The sequence below is a fragment of the Larus michahellis genome, chromosome 8 (assembly GCF_964199755.1).
Source record: "Larus michahellis chromosome 8, bLarMic1.1, whole genome shotgun sequence".
NCBI lineage: Eukaryota > Metazoa > Chordata > Aves > Charadriiformes > Laridae > Larus > Larus michahellis.
In genome coordinates, this window is record NC_133903.1 from 8,916,504 (window position 1) to 8,938,704 (window position 22,201).

Here is a 22,201-nt window from a genome sequence, read left to right on the forward strand (position 1 = left end):
TTTCAGTGGGTTATTTTGTGGATGATTTTTAGCTTCAATTGTTACCTCTTCAGGCAATCAGAAAAAACAACATTTTGGCAATATTGCATAATGAGAAACTCTGGGCTGTACAAAATCACTACATACAAAGGCTTTAGACAGCAGTAGCGTGTCAGTCATGTAAATTTTAATGATTAATGTAACCTGAGTCTGTCGCCATAATGCTGTCTTAAATATGTTCACTCTATGACAAGGAAGATATTCAGCTGCTGCTTTCAAAATTATTCACATAACAATAGCAGGATAAAAATAAAGTTACTGTTCATGAGCCTTCTCATCAGTAGTAATCTCCAGTTTACTCAGAATAGGCAGTTGCTGTCTAGCTCTTCACACTTAATTTAAAGCTCTAATCTTTCCCAAGTGCACTGACAGGCTATGCTTTGATTTAAATGGGATAGGAATTGCCATGTATTATTAAGATAAAATATTTTTTGTAATAGCAAGATGAGAAATTTAGGTGAGGTTGTTCTGAACTTCTGAATTACTAGACATTTGGCAAGGGTGAACAGAGTTCTCGGTACTGATTTTTATGGGAACAAGACAGACAATTTTTTTCTATTCCAGTTATTTTCTTGGATCTTCTGTAAATTGCCCCTTCTAAAACCAATTTAGAGCACTCAACATTTTTTCCTCTAGTTGACTTCTTATGTTTCCTTAGCTGTATTTTGTTTATCAATATCTGGAACAAGATGAAGCTCTTTCATACCCAAGCTTGATATATTGCTTTACATAACACCTCCAGTCTTATATCCGCATTAACTTCTGCACTTGGCAAGTATGACAGGAAAATAATGCTCCCTTTCAGAATACACCAAACTTTATGTGGCTACACCGCAGTGGTATGGGGAGCTTTCTGACTTACTATCAGTAACTCTTAACTTCCCTTGAACTTACAAAGGGCTTTGCAACTGCCTCCATAAATTTTAAGTATGTTGAAATGAAAGTTCTAGCTTGATAGCAACTTGTTCTAGTGGCAAGTAAATGTTACCTAAACATTTGAGTTCATCTGTTATTTGTACGATTTGGATAACGGTATGTGCTTCAGCTTTACAAAGGTTTCTTTTTGTGTTTTGCTTTGATTGGTTATTTCAGCTTGTCAGTATAGGTTCCCAGTACAGCTGTGGCCGGGCCCAGCAGTCAGAGTATCTGCTGATAGTGTCACGGGAAGTGAAAGGGGAAGAGAGATGCTTCCAGAAATGCTGCAGTGAGGTGTGTCACACCATTCTTTTTGCCCTCACACTGATATGCTTGGCCTCCTTGCGTTTCTGCTGCTTTCAAATCATTCCACCTTATTCCTGGATGTACAGCACATAGTAATTTGTGTGTATTTGTGACTGGCTTTTATTTATATTCACGGTACTTCATTATACATTATGAATGTTCATATTGTAAAAGTAATTAAAAAAACAACCAAACAAAAACCCCTTAGTTATTGAGTTAAAGGTTTTTCTTAAGAAGAGTTCTAACCTTCTCAATAGGTAACTTATTTCCTTAACTCTTCCTCCAAAGTTAACAGCCTTTGATTCATACTTGTTAAGTAAAAGTGGTACAATTTAAGTATTAGGAGCCCTGTAAATAAAGCTTTCAGTTCACTGAGTTCAGAAAGGGGCAGTTGTGTGTTAATTGTTGTTCCTGTTTGAGAGTATTTCATCCACCTAATAGCCAGTTAAATTCTGAGTTCATGCCCTTTATTTTTGGTAACTCAAAACTTGACTGTTTTTTTAGGTGGGTGAACTATATTCAAACTGCAACAATGAATAACAGAATTTTTCAGAAATAAAATATGGAGGAGTGAGGGGAGAACAAACCCAGCAGTTTTAAATCTTGTCTCAAGTGGAAAGAACATCCTGGGGTTTTTTGGCTTTATTTTTTGGTTGTTGTGGTTTTTCCCCTCCTTGGGAAATTTTCTTGAAACCCAAATGAAGAATTATAGTTTCACCCATTGTCTTTTTAGACTGTCTCATCCTACCTGCTCCCCTCGCCCTCAGGTCACTGCTTTTTTTAATTGGTGATTTACTTCCCAGTGTTCAAGAGTTTGGGAAGGATTTTTTGCTAACCAGTAACATTGGAAGCAGTTTCCAGTTCTTTACAGAGCTCTGCTCCGTTTTGAAGTGTCATATGTGAATTGATTTGGGAACCTGGTGTTCTGTAGTATTTTTCATCGATAAAATACTTGTTCTTTTCCTTGCTATATATGTGGTTATTCAGTCTGAAAGGTCAGTATAACGTCATGAAGATAACATGACAGTAAAGTGACTTGATATGAGCAGAACTTTGCCCATGACACGGACACTTAGCCATGCAATTGTAGATTTTAAACCTGGACCATTGCCTAGCTATATTCCAGAATCTGCTTTCAGTGTACCAAGTACGATCTGTTTCTTGCAATTGTATAGGTAACGTTTGGAATGTGGAACTAATGCACTGTAATTGCAGACTTTCTGGAACTGAGTAAGAAATGTGGCCTGTTGTTAAGGGTGGGTAGGGTACAGGCAGCAAGATGTTATTTGTGTGTTCATGTCCTAGATAGCTCAAAGTAAAAATCAACATAATAAAACGAGAGATGGAGGAAGGCAGGGAAGAAATGAAGGCAGGTATAAAATTAAAAAAAAATAAATCTGCAAGGGAATGAATTTTCCTTCCTCCTAGATTTGAAGTCTGACAATTGCATTAAGAGACCTGACGTAAGTATGCTTACAGTCCTGGTGTCAGTCATCAGTGCTGGGCGTAATGGCTGATGTGTACGCATCTTTATAGCCCTTTGCAAATCCTTTGAGAAGGCAGTAGGATCAACGCATTATAATTCTAAAAGGCATAGAGGCCATTCTTACGCTCATACAACTTGATTCAGCAAAAAAAAATTGAGGGGAGGACTTTCTTTTATTCTATAAACAGTTAGTTAGTATAATAATAAAAAAAAAAGAAAAAAAAAATACAAGCTTTCCAAGACAAGCTTTCTAGTGTACAAAGAATTCAGCACATCTGAAATAGAACAGTAATTTTCAATGTATAAGAATATTAAAAATAGAATTTGAGAGTAATTGTTAGGAAATTTACTCAGTTTTGAGAATCGGACCATCACAGAATGAGAAGGAAATTGGTGGTCATGAAGTAGAAGAGTTAGTTAATGTGAATAACTCTAGTGGAAAGCAGAGGAAGATAGGGGTGCTGTTTGTGCAAGTTGGAGTAGTTATCTGTGATGGTAATACTATTGCTAATGTGTCCTGTAAACGTACTGTACAGATTCTGAATCAATATTGTTAAAGCAATATAGCAAACCTGTATAGGCAAGTTATTGAAATGTGGCTGGTTGTGAGATCTGTCTCAGTTCATCGAATCACAGCATTGCCTAGGTTGGAAGGGACCTTTCAGATCATCTAGTCCAACCATCAGTTAGGCATGAAGTTTGTTCACTTCAAAAATACTGTTCCTAAAAGTGATGCACCAACCATTTTGCCTATTCATAGGGATATTTTGAAGTGTACAGTCATTGATTTAAGACAGGAAGAGATTCATATATTTTGCTGCTGTTGAGTAATTTGATGCAGGAATCATTTGACCTGTTCTCTCAGCTATACCACTTTTATCATCTGTTTTTCTTAAATAGTCTTGTTTGAAAGGCACAGTTATCCTCTCACAGTGCTGCAGGCTTAGGAAAAATTCTTCAGAAAGTTACTTCATTATTGCCTCTGAAATCATTCTTAAATCTTTCCTGTTTGAAAACAAGCCTGACCATAGGTAGGCATCAGGTGCTCGCTGTCCACCTTTATTTATGCCAAACTTGTTTTTTTTTTAACTTTGCCCTTTCTGATTATCATATTTGATTTTCCTTAAAAGTTCAGGCTTTATGAGACAGGGACTTTCCTATTGTTATTTCTTTGTCTTTTCAGGAAAATCATGACCTGTATTTTCACATGAAGAAATAGAATACAAATAACTTTTTTTCAGTTGATATAATAGTAATAATAATAGGACTGCTTTCCATTCCTTCCTTTTTTAGTTACCGCTGACAGCCTGTTAGTGTCAGCACCCTTATTCTGTGCAAACAGTGAATGGATCGTGATCTAATGAATTTTCTGTGATAAGTAACATTGGCATTTTCCTGTGCTTGGTTACGACACCCTGGGCCTCATAGGGACACTCAAGCAGGATCACACTGCTTTAGTAAGGAGTGTAATGAAACAAGTCATGGAAGGAAAAAAAACTGTAAGGAAAAATGCATACATGCATGTATACATATGTATATATTAATCATACAAATCTATGAAATTCAGAGTTTCAAAATGTTCTTTTTTTCCTTCCTGAAGTTCTTGGTCATTTAAACTCCACTGTTTAAGCCCCGTGAGCCAAAAAGAGTTTGTCCTGTCAGAAAGTCTGAGAAACAGTAGGCTGGAAAATCTGAAATCCTTTTCTTTTGCATTGTATTTTGCCAACCTCAGATTACTCTGATTTGTTGTGGGGTCTCTTTTCTTTTTTTTAATTTTTTTTTTGTGGGAGAGGGGAGTGGTGTGCGGGGACGGACAGGCACGGGGTGGTGGAGTTTAACAATTCCTTCCAGTTTATCAGCATCCTTCTTAAAGTGTTGCCACCAACACTGGGAACAATGGGGTGACTTTTGGAATACAAGTGCTAAAACATTGCTTTATTTCTGATCATACTTTCTGACACAACAGTTCAGTTCTAATCTGCAATCATTTTCCATTCTTTCTTTTTCTGCCATCACCCTTATTGCTGCTGTTGCATCTCAAAAAGCTACGACGAAGTTTCTAGCATGCTGTTGAACAATGTAAAAAGTACATTCTTAGTTGCACACATATGGAACTGCTTACAAGAGTATCATGTGTTGGAGTTTTGAAGAACTTGTGTTTAATGTTGCAAAAGTTACTTTATCTTGGAATGCACCGGCTGATTAATAATGGCAAAAAGTCATCCAGATGTTTTGCAGTCAGCTAAATCAATAGTCCAATCCAACTAGTAGTCACTCTGCCACGTCTCCTAAAAAGACAACTTGTGCAAAAGGTCAGCTTGTTTGGGTTATGAAGCATTAGTGGGGGTGGTAAATAGCTATCAACTCAGGACCTATCAACCTTCTTGAACCAGGATTGCTGATTTGGCTGATGTTTGGATCTTGCCTTGTATCTGCTTTCAGAGAGGTCATTTATTTCTTTTGAGTGTCCATAAGTAAAGAAGTATTTTTCCTTCTGGTAGTTGTTATCATAGCTTATCTGATATCAAGTTATTGCCATTTTGGAAGAAGAAAAGTTAACAGTATACTAAATCAGATCATGTGCTTGAATTTTATTCTTCAAATTTCTCTTCAGATAAGGTGAATTACGTGTAGCTTTATTTAAAAAAGTATCTAACTTTTTGAATGTTTTCTAGCCTTAAAGTGGGTTAAAAGTTCTGTTTAAAATAGTCCTACATTTTACCTCAATAATTGAAGCAGTTACTGCATTTGTATTATATGGTTTGTAATTGCTATATGATATATAACAATATATTATATAGCAATATAGATATAATATATACAATATAACTTTTTACCACTTCAGCAGGCTTGAAGCCAACTTAACTGCTTTTTTTTTCTGAAAATTTGTGCATGATATCTTTTTCTGAAAGGGAAGAAAATCAACAAATCACCTCTCTATATGAAGTAAATCTGGGTTGATTTTCCAGCTTTTCAGTGGACTATCTTAGTCCATTTTGTGCAACTAAGCAACTAGTTACTTTATGGGGTTTGTGATTCTATATTATGCAAATATGTCATGGTGCAGAGTATTCATTATGAAAGATTAGCTCATCTAACATTTCAAGAAAAACAGTGCTTTTGTATTCCAGTGAGGATGTATTGGTGGTTCAAAAAAGCCTAGGGTTTTGTAACTTCACTACATAGTGTTAGTGGAAAAAATGTCTTTATCACATTCATTTTTGATCAGCCTGTGTTCATTACTGACTATTTTGCAGAACTAGAGTGATGTTAGGAGCAGAGATGGGAGCGAAAGGTTTCTGGTGATCCCACCCAGACAGGGTAGTTAAAGTGGGTACTTTGAGAGTGCTGCGGTTTGCGTGCCAGTGCTGTTCATGGGAGGCTGAGCCTTGTAGGATGTAATATCATCAGGGTCCAAAAACTTTGACATCGCCTCGGCCTGGCATCAGGTTGGTTCACTCTGCAGACAAACTGCTGCTCTTTGTAGCCGTCGGCTCTGTCTGTCTGTGGAGGTGCTTGCTTGGCTGTCCTACCACGGCGCTGGAGCATCTGAGCATCTCTCTCCTCTCTCTCCTTAAAAGTACAATGAGGCTTTATTTTCTCCTGACAGTGCTATATGGAAGCTACTTTTAACCTTGGTCTGCCTTCCACTTTTGTTGTGGGAATAGACTAATCCCTCAAGTATAGATTCTAGACCAAGATTTCATCTTGGCTGCATCTTCCCTGCTTTAACAAGGCTTTTACTGTCTTTGGTGCTCTGCTGGACTGATGGCAGTACGCTGTTTTTACACAGGTAACTACAGTGTTTCAAGTGCTGCTGCCCTAAAAAACAAGTGAAGCCTTTTCTATGGGGCCATTACTAGGGCGCTTTAATGATATACTAGAGATTGGGGAATAGGAGAGGGTTATTAAATATGTGTGTTAATTTGGTAGGTAGATTTAATATAGTTTTGGTAATGACATTTAGATATGGTGTATCTTTGCAATAGGATATTTAGAACTTGGATCTGTGTCAGTAGTAATAGCACCATACGTTATCTTGTCATGCTTTTGAAATAAACCTTTAAAATAAATGAAGCAGCTACATCTGAATTGATTCTGGCTTGGAAAGGCAGGCTATGTAAAGCTTCTAGCATTAGGTAAGTGTACTGTGTGTAAGGTAAGACAAGTTACATGAAATTTCCGCCATTTGATAAACATGCTGCATATGAGGTAGTACTGATGTTGAGGATATCCTTCTTTCTCAGTATCTTGTAATTTATCATTCAGTATCAAGACTTGTAGAAGTTTGTAAAAACGTCACATTTCATTACATGGCTTCTGCTTATAGCGCTTCCTTAATTAACTTCCTTGTAGCAGTACGTATGAATTTCAGATGTTAATCTTGGTGTCCCACCGTGCTGTGTCTTGCTGTTTTCCAACCAAATGCAAATTTTGTCTTTGTCCATTCAAAATATGTTTTAATAGAAGTACTGTTATTCTGTAAGTAAAGTGCTGGGTATCTCTTCAGGCTAAAGTGCTTCTTGCATGCAGCCATTTACATGTTAAATCATGCCACATTAAGATACCACGTACAAGCATTTTAAAAATTAACTCTGGAGGATGGGAAGATTTGCAGTTATTAACAGAAACAGGGAACAGGCTACTTCTCCACTGGCCTGCCTCTGTAGCCTTTTCTTTCACAATGTAATCGTAACCGTAAATCATTAATTCTGTAAACGTTTGAAAAGAAAAGCTATATTTATCTTATCATCAGAGTGTCAGTGTATTTGTCAACATCAAAATGTATTTGCGTTGGAGTTGAGAATCATGCTTCAGGCACAGCCAGCAACATGAAGAGTGAGGAGTGTTTGTACTAATGATGAGAAATTATGGAATTTGCTTTATATGGAAATGCAATTGACTTCTTTTTTTTTTTGGTCATCTTTCAGCTGGTCAGTATTGGTTCTTCCTATAACTACGGCAATGAAGATCAGGCTGAATTTCTGTGTGTTGTCTCAAAGGAATTGCATAACACTCCCTATGGCACAACCAGTGAACCCAGTGAAAAAGCAAAGGTGAGTTACTAGACATTGGACTAAAGAAATGGTGTCAAATTGGGTGGGCTTCGCTAGGAGGTAGCTAGGCCTACCTCTGTTCTGGACCGTTATTTAATTGCCTTTTTCCTCCTCACTCATGACTAATAACGGTTCCCTGTCCTTTGTATGAGAGACTGTAAATGGTACGGTCAGCATGCATTTGTTATACCAGATGGGTTCTTTAAGTGCAGTACTCCGTGCTGTTCCTGATACCTGTCCTGTTTTTTCGAGTATTGGCAGATATTTGCTGTTTACAGTTGAGAATCTAGATTTTGTTTCTTACACGTTTGAGTGCTTCCTTATTCTGCCACTGGTTCAGTTGAAAACTGTTTTCCTTGCTTGAGTTCAACTGAAGAAAACTTTCTGTCAAGAACGGAGATTGCTGTCTCTGAAAAACATAGTCATATGCAAATATGTTATAAAATGAAGGCATTTGTTAGCTTAATATTTTCAGGTTTCTGCCTAGTTTTCTTTACTTTCTGTAACCAGCTTTACAAAAAGGTCGTTATGGGCACAATATCTTAGCATTTTACTCAGTTGTCACTCAGAGTTTGTACAAGGGAAAATGTAAAACCACAAATGAATAGTAATAAGGCAGACGAATTATGTATGTAAGTGTATTCTTCTCTCCCATGCATATTGAACAGGTTTTATCATTGTATTGTTGCTTTGTATGAGGAGATGACTGCAGACAAACTTCTGCAGTTGGCTTAAAAGCTTTTCATTTAGTATATGCAGATGGGAAACAATTGGTAAAATATCAAAGGTTGCTTTTTCAAGAATCACCTTCAAAGAAATTAATTTTGAAATAATGCTAAGAATTGATCTGGGTCTTGGCACTGAGGCCTTAGATAAAACTTCACTGCCTTCTGTGCCTTGTAAGTTGGTTATGCAGCTGCACGTATGGAGACAGTTTCGTAAATTGCACTATAAAAATACACTTTATGTTGCATTTGTAGTGAAATTATTATTTTATGCTCTTTTGTCACTGTTGTGATACAACTTCCTAAGAGCTGTAAGGCATTATTGTAGTCAAGGGTAAGCACTGAACCTGGGTAAGCCACAGCTCACTCATTCCAAAATGCTAGCCGAGGTCTGCTTTGGCCAGGATGCTTCAGGAAAACTTCAAAAGTTGACCAAAGAGGTGTGCGGTAATAATTTAGGGCTGAGATGTGTGTCTGAAATAAAACTTGAAATTCTAAAACCTAATAAACGTCTTCATAAGGAATGGTAGTACGTCTTCAGGGAACTTCAGAAGTTGCCAGAGTTACATTGCATCCTTAATGTAAAAGAAAATACAGATCAAATGAAACTATCAAATTCTAAATACAAAAGCTAGTTCAGAGTGCACCACAACTTTGTAAACTCAGGAGCTCCGAGAAAAGTTAAGTCTTAAACCTCTCCATTGAAGTGCTTCTTGGTCATTGTTTCAGAGAAGAGAGCAGAGCACAATTTGACCAGGCTGATGAATAAAAATTACTGTTAATTTTGTTTGAAGATATAAACATTCACTCCTTTTGTCCTGGAAGAGTTGAGCTGTTGCTAGCAATTAATGGCAATACTTGAAGAATCTTTTTTTTATATATATATTGTGTTTCTAATAAATCAAATTTTATTTATAGGTATATGCTGTGACTGGGGAAAAAAAAAAAGAAAAACCAAAAACTTTCTTTTTGCTTGAGAGATTTATGACATCTGTGTTCAGGAATCTTGACTAGACCTTGGGAGCTGTTGTCTCAATAGTTGCCTCCTAGCCAGCGTTAGTCCTCTAGTCTACAGTCTCTTCATCAGTGTCTGAGTTGGTCTTCATGAAGTTCATATGATTGAAGTTCTGGTATCCGGTGATATATGCAGAATAATGTGTTCACGTGCTGGGACTGACTTAGAGAAGTCATGAGAAAGTCTTCCTATTACTTTTACAGCAGGTTGGGTTAAAGAAAGTACTGGACTTTCAGAATAGGAAAAAGCATTTTTTGGTAGCCCATCTAATCAAGCTTCGCCTTCATTCCTTCTTAGAGACTTCTTTTTCTTGCGTTTTCTGTTTTGGGAAAACAGTTTACATAGTAAGTTAGTAGTTGACTTCTGTGTAACTTTCTAATACACCTAAGTGAAGGAAATTAATGATACTTGGGACATTGACTTAAATGGTTCCAGTGGCTTTTACTGGTACTGAAAGATAACTTGTATTCCCACGAGTATTCTCCTCTTTCATACTGCTTTATTGAGCTGTCACTCTTGAGACAAATGACCAAAGCTTGTTCATAACATCTGCATCCAAAGTTAGATTCTCAAGTGCTATCCTTTCCCATCTGTGGCGAAACGTGCGCAGAGTTAAGATACCAGCTTTACAGATTTATTTAAATTCTCTCTATAGTTATGGTCCCTGTTGTTATGTTGCACGGTACTTTTGGCTTCTATCTGCTGTCTTTAGGACATTTGAAAAAGGAAATTTTCATGAAATCTGTAATGTTCCTCCTTGAAATTGTCTGCTGTTATACTTTCTTACTAAGAGTGGGGGTCCCAAATAAGAGTAAATCATTGCCATCCCAGATGCTTCAAGTGTAAGTGGACTGTACTTTGTTGCAGCTCTGACTCACTTGCAATCTCTTCTTTTCCCTTCCTTTCTCTATACTTGCTGCATGCTGCATGCCACTCAGAGTGAGGACGAAGAAACGGATTACGATATGAATGACTCAGATTAAGTGTAAATGTCATGGTGAGCACTAGCTGCCCTAGGATTTTACCCAGATGCTTTTCTGCCCCATCCAGTTCCTACCCCCACTAGTGCTGTCCTTTGGCTAGTCCTGGTGGTGTGTGTGTTTGTGATTATAGTTGTGGCCTGGGTAGCAAAGATAGAATCCCTGTTCTGGATATTGCCGCTTTGACAGAAGAATTAGTGTTGCTGTTATAAGTTGTATTGTGATTGGTTCCTTTAAAGCTTTGCTGAGAAGAAAAGTTCTTCACGTAGATTCTACGGTCAGAATCGCTTTTCATTTTTATTTTCTGTGCACCACCTTTTCTGTCAAATGTTTTTTTACGTATAGAGGCATCTGATACAAACTGGCAGGATACATTTTCAGTAAATATCTGATTTGGCAACAAATTAGCAAACTTGACTGAAGTGCGACATAGTCAAAAGATGGTCTTATCTGATAATTTTGAAACAATTGATTTTTGAATCAAGACCTGGCAAATAAAATTAATTAGTGTGATCTCAATGCTACAGTTATATTTATCACAGGAAACAACTCTCTCCGGGGAGGTATCAGGTCCTTCCCACTAATTGAAGATCAAGGTACTTTAAAAGTCACAAGTGAAAGAACACAAAAGTTGCATCAGAAAAAATAACTTTTGCAACCTTTTCCTAATGTGTCTGCAAACAGCGCTCTTGTTTATTCTGCTGTCCACTTTCTAGAAGATAACTTATCGTGGAGTGTTCAGTGATACGGTGTTACGGGTAGTCATTTGAGCCTGTACAAATTGAAGACATTTACCATTGCATGAGATTCAACTCCCGCTTCTCACCCATACTCCTGAACTTTTTAGCTGTAAAGCAGCCTTATACTTATCTCTGAAGTGTTGCTTCCACGTGGCTGAAGAAAAACCTACATTATTTTCTTAACTGATGCTAACAGAAACTGCTGCTGAGGTAGAATAAGGTCTTTTGCCAAGTCTTCAGGAATGGCTGCAAGGAATGGATCAAATCTGAAGCTTTATTGAAAAAAATAAACTGGCACTGTGCTGGAATTGAATTCGAGAGTCTTAAGCTGCCTGGGATTCGAAACACTCTTCTGTCTGCAGCAGATTTATTTTGAGTGGGAGGAAACAGTTCTCACGTTCTGCTTCCCTAAGAAGCAATCACATTCGCGTCCCTAGGATATGAAAGTTCGTTCTGCATTGTTTAGAATTGATAAGCTAACTTTGGATCTGGTGCACCTGGAGGAAAACCAGAACAGACACATGAAAAGAGAGAAAATTCTGAACACAGCAGAGCTGCAGCAGGGTCAGGACAGTCCCTGGTGTCAGTACAGACTGGGTGATGAATAGATTGAGAGCAGCGCTGCAGAGGAGGACTTGGGGATACTGGTGGGTGAAAAACCAGATATGACCAGCAACGTAAACTTGCAGCCCAGAAAGCCAATTATCCCGGGCTGCGTCAAAAGAAGCGTGGCCAGCAGGTCAAGGGAAGTGATTCTCCCCCTCTGCTCTGCTCTCGTGAGACCCCACCTAGAGCACTGCATCCAGCTCTGGGGTTCCCTGTACACGAAAGGCATGGACCAGTTAGAGTGGGTCCAAACACAAAAATGATCAGAGAGAGAGAGGGCTGGAACACCTCTGCTATGAAGAAAGGCTGAGAGAATTGGGGTTGTTTGGCCTGGAGAAGAGAAGCCTCCGGGAAGGTGTTATTGCAGCCTTCCAATACTTAAAAGGAGCCTGTAGTGACAGGACAAGGAACGATGTTTTCAAACTGAAAGAGGGCAGATTTAGATTGGGTATAATGATTAAATTCTTTAGTCTGAGGGTGATGTGGCCCTGGAACAGGTTGCCCAGAGAAGTTGTGGATGCCCCATCCCTGGAAGTGTTCCAGCTTGGATTGGGTGGGACTTTGAGCATCATTTGAAGCATTCCATCTAGTGAAAGATGTCCCTGCCCACAGCAGGGGGCTTGCACTAGTTGATCTTTAAAGGTCCCTTCCAACTCAAACCAAGTGGTGATTCTGTGGTCTAAAACGTGCAGACAGAGGAGCACTATCAGTGCAGTCACCGGTTTAGCCTGTAGAGCATGTTCTCAAACAAGAACTTCTTCCGTGCCTGGTTCTGCTCCAGACATACTCCTCAAACCTAGCTATTAGCAGTTTGGGAGAAGACCTACCATAACTGTTTTCAGATTTTATTGACCTCTGTTAGTCTTGAAATATCTTCTGTTGGCATTTTTGCCCAGTAAGCCACTAAATTTTTTAGCAATAGTCTTATTAAAGGGCTTTTCAGGGAAAAAAAGTGAGGAATTTTGAATTGCAGAACAGAGTCAGTCGTCCTTTCAGTATTTAGTAAGTAAGTACAATTTTGATAGAATTCCTGACAATTGAAATTCAATTTATTTTTTGGACAAAGTCACTACCCATGACTACCACAGAGGGTAGTCTCTTTCACACAGTTTCTCAACAGAGGTGGAGGCAACACCCCTCATGAGAGCTTGTGATTGGAAATCATTTCCCCTTTAGGGGATTACAGAAGAAGTACCTAGGAGTGTGTTAAAATATTGCCTGATCTGATAGAATTTTCTGCTTTACATTTGGTTTACTGGCTCAGTAAAGTGTGCAAAGTTCAGCGTCCAGATCTGGCTTACCTTTATCTTATTGTATATGTTCCTGAAGCTACAGGAAATAGTTCTAAGTCTGTTAATCTTAGTAGTAATTCTTATCTTCTAGGAAAGAATTAAACTTGGATGTTTCATTTTAAATTGGAAATATTCACAAAATGAATAGATCCGATATTATTTTCTAACTGCACAGGTGCTTATTTCAGCCATGGTTTTGTCTCTGTTGGAGATTGTTTCACTTACTGACTACATTTGCTGGGTCAGACTGTTATCTGCTATGTGGGCATCTGCTCCAGCACTTTGTTCCCAGCTGTGACCAACAACAAGTACCTGAGGAAAGGGTTTAAGTACGAAGCATTTATAAAATTAATTCCTGATACATTTCCCCACCTTCCAGTAAGCCTCAATTTAGGAATTTTGGCTTCAAGCCTGCATCCAGATCATTGTGTGAAAGGTGCAATGACACTACGATACCATGAGTAGGTCATCAATGGCAATATCTTCTGTAAGTGTGTCTAATCCCTTTTGAATATATTATACTAGCAGTTGCTAAGCAATTTTCAGGGCCTGGCTTTTCCTCGTAGAATTCACTTGTGTCTTTCCTACAGTTTCATATGAAATGCTTTTTGCTTAGTACACATAGTAAATGATCTTGGTGAGATAAGCAATGTTTGCATCTAAAATATACCCGAAAGCATGTCATGGCCCGGGGGAACCATCTTCCTGTGTTTTGGAATTTATCAAAGTAGCTGCAGTGGCATCTGGCTTCGTAACTTCAAAATAATAATATTGAATTGGAAATGAAAAAGGACTTTGTATGCACAAAGTGAGATCCAGGTAGCGATAAAGTTTGTTTTTTTTTTTTTGAAGCTAACACTGAACTGTTACTGGACTGTCCCTGAGGTGCACAAATGGTGACGGGTTCTTTATGAACTTCAGTCCTTAAAAAAATCCCACGAGGTTGTGCAAGCAGGTGAGACTCTGCTTGACTACAGTCACTATGAAAGACATATTAGGCTTGACACAGAGGCTGATAAGTTACATTATCAGCATTTTAATAATATTAAAAAGAAACCAAATACCTACACATTTTTTATTTAAAGCCATACATGGAACTGCCATGCTGCATTAAGTGGTAGCCAGCCCTACAAGCACGAAGGTTGAAGTGTTTGTGGGCGCTGTCAGATTCTCTGGGTCCTCTGGGATGGAATGTGCTACCGAGCACTAGCATCAAGTGTTTGTCTGAGTATCAGACTCTACCAAAATCGTCACAGAAGGAAATTCTGCATTGAAGACAGCTATGCCGTTGTCCAGGGATCGTGCCTTTGCTTTCTTTTAGCTTTTGAAATCAAAAGCCCTTCCCAGTAGTAGGAAAACTGTCAAGATGCAAAAGAAAATGAAGTGTCATTAGAGATACTTTTACTTACAGCTTAACATTGTTAAGTATTTGTGCTCAGTACATTTGAAGCTTTGCTTAGTGCTTTATTTGGCTACCGTCACGATGGGTTGTACAGTTTGCTTAAAGGCTTCCCTGCAGTACAACCCAGCCCGAGAGCTGACCTCATTACTGCTGATTGCCATGCAGGTTGGAGTAGCAATGTGAGAAATGTTGGTGCTTGGACAGTCAATCCTAAGACCTGGAGCCTTTCCTCACTGGAGGAGCCAAAGTGAATTGAAAGAGAAAAGGAAAAAAATAGTCAAATTTGAAGTAGAGTGGTCTTCATGTTGTAAGACAAGGATTCCTAGGTTTTTCAGGGGCAGATGTTTTGTTTCCATTAGACTTCGGCCCCTATGTTTAACATATGCCTTTTAAAGTGAACATTAAACAAATCAACTGCTTTTAGGGGGAAAAAAAATCCTTTTATTCACTGTAGTGGGAATCTCAGTTCCTTGGTAACAGTGGGGAAATCAAATTCCTTAGATATCATTTTTGAGAAATGTTTTCTTCCTCATGAAGTGAGAGCCTGCATTTGCCCCTCAGCTGCCTGGCTTGGGCGTTTCAAAGGTTAATGATGGACAAGGTAACGTGTGAAAAGTTCAGTGTGCTTTGTCCTGTGTCCACGGAAACAATTTTCATGTGGAAAAGGATGCCTAAAAAAACTTGTGAGATCTTGCATGAGCAAATAATATTAATGTAAAAGTATTTTAAAGCTGCTATCAGAGTAGTACTTATTTTCATATAGCTGGTCAGTCCAGCTGATAAGCTTTGTGTATCTGAACAGCATCGTAAAAATCTGTGCAGAAATGTAGTTGGTTTGCTTCAGGTCATACAGAAGACCGAGCCTGGGCGTCTATTTCAGATTTGAAATCACTCCGTTGACTTAAATCTTGCCAGCTCATACTCTTGGCCTTTGAAAAGTTCCTGCATCATCTCACCCAGTGTGCCATTTGTGCACATTTTCAGTTGCTGGTTCATGCTTTCAGTACTAATTTATGGGACACAATTTGCATCTGAAACTTTGAAGGGTTAAGGACATCTTACTGGAAGGGGAAAAATGAAGGTGAAATTCAATTTCTAATGAAGTACCCGAGTTCATTTACCACACAGGGCCTAAGTACCTTCAGAACGAGGATGAGGTGAAATGGCTTACTTTTTACCTCTGCCAACCCTTAAGCTTTGGTTTTATTAATCATACTCAGTTCCTGGCAGTGATTTATATCTGTTTTCGTTATGTTTGATAGTAGGTATTGTTCATATCAATCCATCTTTTTTCAGCATTAAAGCACAGACTTCAGGAATGTCCTTGAACCAGTTCCCTGAGACTTTATCAATTTGAAATAGTCATTATGTTGCTCTTTGACCTCCATGCTTTAGGAATGACATTGGGTGAATTTTCATTTATAGAATTTTTGTTGGTCTGTTTCAGATTTTGCAAGAACGAGGTTCCAGGATGTGAAGACAGTATTGAACGGTGACAATTTTTTCTCTTTTATTCCAAGACGCAGTGAATTGTCACACTGAAGAGGCTCGGCTGCAAAAGAAAAAATCTGATTTAGACAATTTTCTGTTGATCTGGGTTCAACCATTTTTGCCTATAAGCTGGTGTCAACCGGCTGAAAGCATTGCAAGATTACATAATGGGAATAGATGGTGTGGGAGTGTGTGTTAAGTTTTGGTTGTAGTGCATGGTTGTACTCTCTTGTGGGCTGACTGACACTGGTCATTTGGAAAGAAATGACCATGCACTCATATTTTCCTCTGAGACATGTAGCACTTAATGTCTGGTGCTGGATGACCCAATGTTGATCAGTTCGGAGATGTTTTCCTGCTAATCATTGTAGACATTTAAAGGACAATGTAATTGGTGCTACACACACACACACACACACACACACACACACATTACAGCCCACAAATGCAAATATTTGGGCCTACCTTGTTTCTGAATCAGCGGCAGCCCCAGTTGACTGTGTTATACTGCACATTCCTTACGGCTCTGTGACATACTCTATTGTGTAATAACAGCCTAGGAGATCAACTGAAACTAGCACGTAAAAAGTTACACAACAGACAAAAGGTTTCTCTAAAGGAAGGGTGTATATATTGACTGGATTTATAGCATATTTTAATACCCAAAGGGAAGACTAAACTCAGAGAAAATGCCCTTCATCTGAGTTATTCTTGATGTTCCTTCTGTTAAAAGTCTCCTCCTGCAAAAGTTATGCTCCGGTCTTAGCCAGATGTTTGGAAGGGGAATCAAAATTTACTTAAAATGAACAACTGAACATTCTGTTTCTTTGAGATGTTTGTACTCATATGTGTGTTTGTGCTTTTATAAAATGCCTATAAGCATTGAACTCTGTGGATTATGTTAGAGATTTTTCAAGAGCTGGAGGTTGTACAGAAATATGGCTGGCTGGTCCTAGATCCCTGTCTCCGTGACTGGGATTAAAATCAACCTTGAGTGTGAACACAAGCTCATCCAATTGAAAAACTTAATTACTTCAGACATTCAGGATACCTGTAATCAATCTTTCTCTTTCTATACTGTTTCAACTATGCAGTTAAAGAACACTGTTTGAAAACATCTGGTGCGGCTTTATTAGTTTGTCCTTGATGAATGCGAATACACAAGACTGGAGCTTTTTAATACACTATGTTTTGAGCAAAATCTTTAGCACATCTTTAAAACACTTAATGCAATTGACGGTATAAAACTCGGCTTCATTGACTTATGAAAGCAGTGGAAAGGAGTTTCAAAAAGCTACGAGATTGTTTTGAATTCTAAAGACATTACAGTTTTCATTCTCAGTAACTTCAGAATTTATGCATATACTCTAGGTAATCCTTTACACAAAAGCCTGATTTTTCAAACACCCAGGGTCTACTTTTTTTTCTTTCTTTTTTTTTTTTTTTTTAAAGGACTTATTATACATTGATAAAAGTTAGGCAGAAACAATTTTTAAAAACCATTTCTACTAAGCAGGTTAAGCAATGGGCTAAATGTTTTGTCCATGCGTCTTAATGCTTGAAAGGGTTTGTAATGCATTTTGCGACTTGGATGTGGTCTGCACAGGAAGCTGCTGGCCCCTCCGCAACAACACACAAAATGTTTGTCTTTTTTTAAGATGTGAAAACTTAATTGAATTTACTAAAAATGTAATTGTGTAGGGGGAAATGTTTATACTTTTATACTTTTTTAGGCACCCATATTTTATCAGCTTAAATTTAGCACCCAAATTTCCCCTAAATAGTAACAGATTATCTTGTGTATCTGAAAATAAGCATAACAGTTGTCTGTGTTAACTGCATATTAAAACATTTCCTCTGCTGCAGTAGTCACTGTGTTTCTAAACAGTATGACTCCACCGAGTTCTCTGAGCTCCCTAGCTCATGGAATTGCAGACAACCATGTTTCTTGTTTTCTTGATGTGCTCTACGGAGTAATTCGGCATTGGCCTAAGTGGATTTTAATGCCTAAAATATCTGTTTTATGATGATCCTTCTGAATCAGCATTTCTCTTGTCTCTCTTATTAATCCAAAAAAGACAGAATATTTTATTTTATGAAGTGAAATTTTCAAGAATGACAGCAGCAAAGCATGCGTAACAAACTGAGCAAACTGAACAAATTTAGAATATGTAAAGAGTGGGTTTTTCTAAGTGTGTTTTTTCACTGGAGTATTTTCAGTTTAAAAACATGCTTTTATGGTGAGATTACCTGCAATCTAGTTTACATTGTATCCCTGTTGTAGCAAATTTTGGGGAAATGAGTGGTTAATTATTTTGCACTTTGTTTCCAATACCTCACAAAGATTTTAAGAAAGGAAAAAAAAAAAAAAAAGAACTTTAATAGGTAGGTACCTTGTAAATTATTTTAAATATACTGTTCTTTGAGACCACCTAAACTACTTTCCTGTTCTTGCTAATGTCATTATCGCTTTAATTTTTGTGAACATGTGAGGCTTTCAGATGGAAGTGCTACCATATGCCTTGTTCAAGGCGTTAAGAGCTGATCCCCAAATGAGTTTGGTTTCTTTTTATTTGACTCTTGTAATTTCAAATAAAGATAGCTACAGTAACAAGGTAATTGCATTAGAGTCAAATCTACATCACCAGGTTTTGCAAACATTGCTTTGTCTGTTACGATCTTGCAGGATGAGGTAATGTACCGATATAGTTTAAACTGGAGTCCATTGCCTGTTTCTTTTCTGTCATTTGGAGAGTATTTCCCTGAGGAGAACGGCTGTGACTGTCGGAAGCTGATGCTTCGCTCGGGGTTTGTAGTTGAAAAGCTCTTCTGCAAAAGCCTTTGACACGAACTCTGAATTTACACAGCTTCTCTATTCTTAAATCAAAACAGTATTCTAGGTTAGAATTTAAGATCCTGAGCACAAAGAGATCGTAGCAGAAGGCAATAAAGCAGGAAGGGAGAGATACCAAAACATAACAGTTAATCAAGGTGACCTCTCGTAAAGATGCAAATTTTGTGAAAGATTTAACTTTCTACCCTTTTGCTATGCGAACGTTCAGTGGTTTGGTGTGTTGTCCATGGAACAGGAGGTTACTGCAGCGGATGATTAGTGGATTTTCAGTGAAATTCTTTAAAAGCTTTTATATGACAAACTTCTTGCAAAACTTGTTTAAAAACTGAGAAGTTCGAATTTGCCGTAGCAGTTTCTTGCTTTGAGTTAGGAAACAGCACACTGTTGGCCTTAAGTTTTGCGAGAGGCTACTTTTCTGTATTGGAGATGACATTTTTATATTGAATGCTTTTGACTTCTTCGGGCAGCAATTAAATCAGAGTTTATCTGCAATGAATGAGTTATTTTGAGGCCTCTAAGATGTGAATGTCACCTGGTACATAATAATTGTCCAAAAGTATACCCTGACTCAGCAGCTCCCACAGTAAATGTCAAATAGAGGTGGCTTGGTTTTTGGGGTTTTTTTTATTTGACAAAAGACAAAAGGTTACCTGGAATTTTCTCCCACTTACTGTGGAGTTTCCGTGGATTATGGCTAATTGCAATTTGTTAGCCCATAGTAATTTGTGTGTCAAAGGCCTGTTTGTATCTAGAGGCTTATACTGATTCTCTACCAAATTTCAGTCTTCAGAATCATATACTCAGAAAATATGGAAAATGTACCATGTTTTTTTTCAAACTCAGCTACGTCTCTTGTAATGATAAAAGTTCCTTTCTCTCATCGTAGCATTACAAAAAGATATTTCTTAAGAAATTGAGCTTGATACATCCATCCGACTTTTTTGTCTTCAGATTTTCTTTAGCTGTGTAGCTCCATTTCTAGTGATGTGGATGCACGGTTAGGATTGATTAGAAACAGGACTATTTCCTGAAGATACCAAAATTGAATCAATCTCCTCTTTCTCTGAGAGAGGTTTTTTTGTTGTTGTTGTTTTTCAGGCGAAAACTTCTAGCAGATTAAACAAAAGAAAACTTGGTTGCAGGCATGCTTAGGGAACAGGTCTGTTGAGTAGGATGATGGTGTTTTCGGCAAACTGCTGCTCAGAACAGAACACTCTTTTGTGAATGACTGCTGAGGTTGTGGAGAGTTGTCAGTCTCTTTTTGAGCAGTAGAGAGCTACCACCAGCAAATTAACACACATTAATTAAAAATTACTATTAGTATTACAAAAGTGAACTTTGAATGCAAAAATGCAACAGTATCTGATTGAATGAAATGACCTAGAAACTGGATTGTAATGTGTGTTGTCCAATCATTCGGGTATACTGGAATACATTCCTTGAGAAGTACTGAGGGAAAAGTGAGATATTAGGACTTTCATGGAGGCCAAAGTCAAGTGAAAGAGAGTCTGGAGGTGAAGCCTGGGATTTTTTCACTTCAGACATGATAAAATCAGAAAGCGTCATTCTCCTATTCTGTTCTCTCTCTCACCACATCAGAAGCATCTTTCAAGTTTTTCAAATTGACTTCTTCAATCAGCCCTGAAAGGTGGGGCCCTTAAAAAAGAGATGAGATTTTGTCATGCCTTTAACAGTACCTGTTAGCTCAGGACGGCAGGATTAAAACTCCCAGTGTTCATTGAAGAAATGTCTTTTCTGACACAACAATTTTGACATACGTACGGCCTGAGGATGCTGCCTGTTACTTCATTACAGTTTAGACTGCAGGTACCTCCAGCTTTAAGGACAATCTCAGGATCTTACCTGGGTTTGTGTGTAGAATTATTGATTTTTAAAATAGTATAAATATTCAGTTGGAAAAAAAAAAAAAAAGTGGAAGGCTCTCTGAATACGGTGTTGTAGAACTTTTCTTTCTTTTGGCTCACAACAATCAGGAGCCGTCTTTAAAGGCTTCTTACTGAACTCTGAGGCTTTAAAGGGCTAAATAGATCTTATTGTTTAGTTTGCCTACATGAGCATCAGACAGAAGGAACTCTTTCCATTTTCAGTGATGAAATGCTAAGGGCTAAAATCCTTCCCAGGGCTAATTTGAAGTTCTGGAGACATGCAAAGTTTAAAAAGCAGCTAGTCGGTTTTTCTTTCAACTGCGGACTCTTAAGATATTTTTTACAAATGGCTGAACCAATTGCAGATATAAGTGTCCATGTATGACTTGCAATTTCAGTATCCAGCTTGGTAAGGAACGCCCTAGAGAAGACAGTACGCTTGCCCACCGCTTTACTATTGCCTATGCTGAAATCTAACTACTTTTATGAACAGCACTGGCAATAGAGAGACTTTGAAGACGATTCTGCCCCAGGAAATTGTCATGAATATTTAATTGCAACTTAGCTGTCCTTTACTTTAGCAAGGTCTACCAAGGTATAAACTTCTCAAAAGTTCAGTGAGTAGATACTGCTGCAAACATAGCTCTCTGGGACTGTCAAAGGGTTCTCTTTAGGATGTTGCGTGTTAGTAGCTACTATAATGGCAGAAACTTTTTAGAAAATTATTTTGCTACTTTGGGAGTGGGTGGAAGGGGAGGAGGTTCTGTGACAGTGCTCTTCTTGCCTTAGAAAGCTGAGCTTAAATTTTGACCTGACTTAACACCTTTTGAGATTTCCAGGCCTGGTCATCTGAAATGTAAGAGCTAATATATTTCTGTACATGGTTCTTGCTCCTTTTGAAGTTTTTTCCGAAAGCTTATGCACAACTTTACTCAAACTTAACTTGGCTCACGTGTACTTGCTCGGATGAAGCAAGTGCCAAGGTACTTTAAGAGAAACATTGCCAAGCTGTCTACCTGGAACGGAAACAATATCACCAAACTGAAGGAGGATCAAATGGCAACTCTTTCCACCTGCTTCTGTCCTGAGCCTCGTCTGAGCCTAGCTATGAAAAATCTGTTCCCTATGGACTCTCTAGGCCCACCTACCCAATTCAACAGATGGGGTTTTTTTTCTTTTTCCTCCAAGTCACTGGTCTCAAAATTAGTTATGTGTCAGCTGTTTGTGTTAATATCCAAGTGGCCATACTTGCAACATGTTATTTCCTGGATAGTGGATTAGCAATAACACTTTATTTTGTGCCAATTCATTATCTCTGAAGTGTTCTTACTGCAGCAAAGTTTGAGTTTTGATCTGGTTTTAATGCTTTCGCATTAGCCAAAACTCTTAGCACAGACATAGACAAGA

At 38.1% G+C, this 22,201-nt stretch overlaps 1 protein-coding gene across 2 annotated transcripts in view; it reads left to right on the forward strand.

Moving 5' to 3' along the window:
- The window catches only part of KCTD5 (potassium channel tetramerization domain containing 5), a 34,042-nt gene extending 15,372 nt beyond the window's left edge, over positions 1–18,670 (forward strand). Inside the window, exons 5-7 of one of the 2 annotated variants that reach the window (XM_074597145.1) lie at positions 1,132–1,248; positions 7,678–7,803; positions 16,011–18,411. In XM_074597145.1, the coding sequence (XP_074453246.1) occupies positions 1,132–1,248; positions 7,678–7,803; positions 16,011–16,040 (273 nt within the window). In that variant the 3' untranslated portion in view covers positions 16,041–18,411. Of the gene's footprint in view, positions 1–1,131; positions 1,249–7,677; positions 7,804–16,010 lie in introns of both variants that reach the window. The other variant, XM_074597146.1, reaches the window with a different exon arrangement.
- Positions 18,671–22,201: the final 3,531 nt, after the last annotated feature.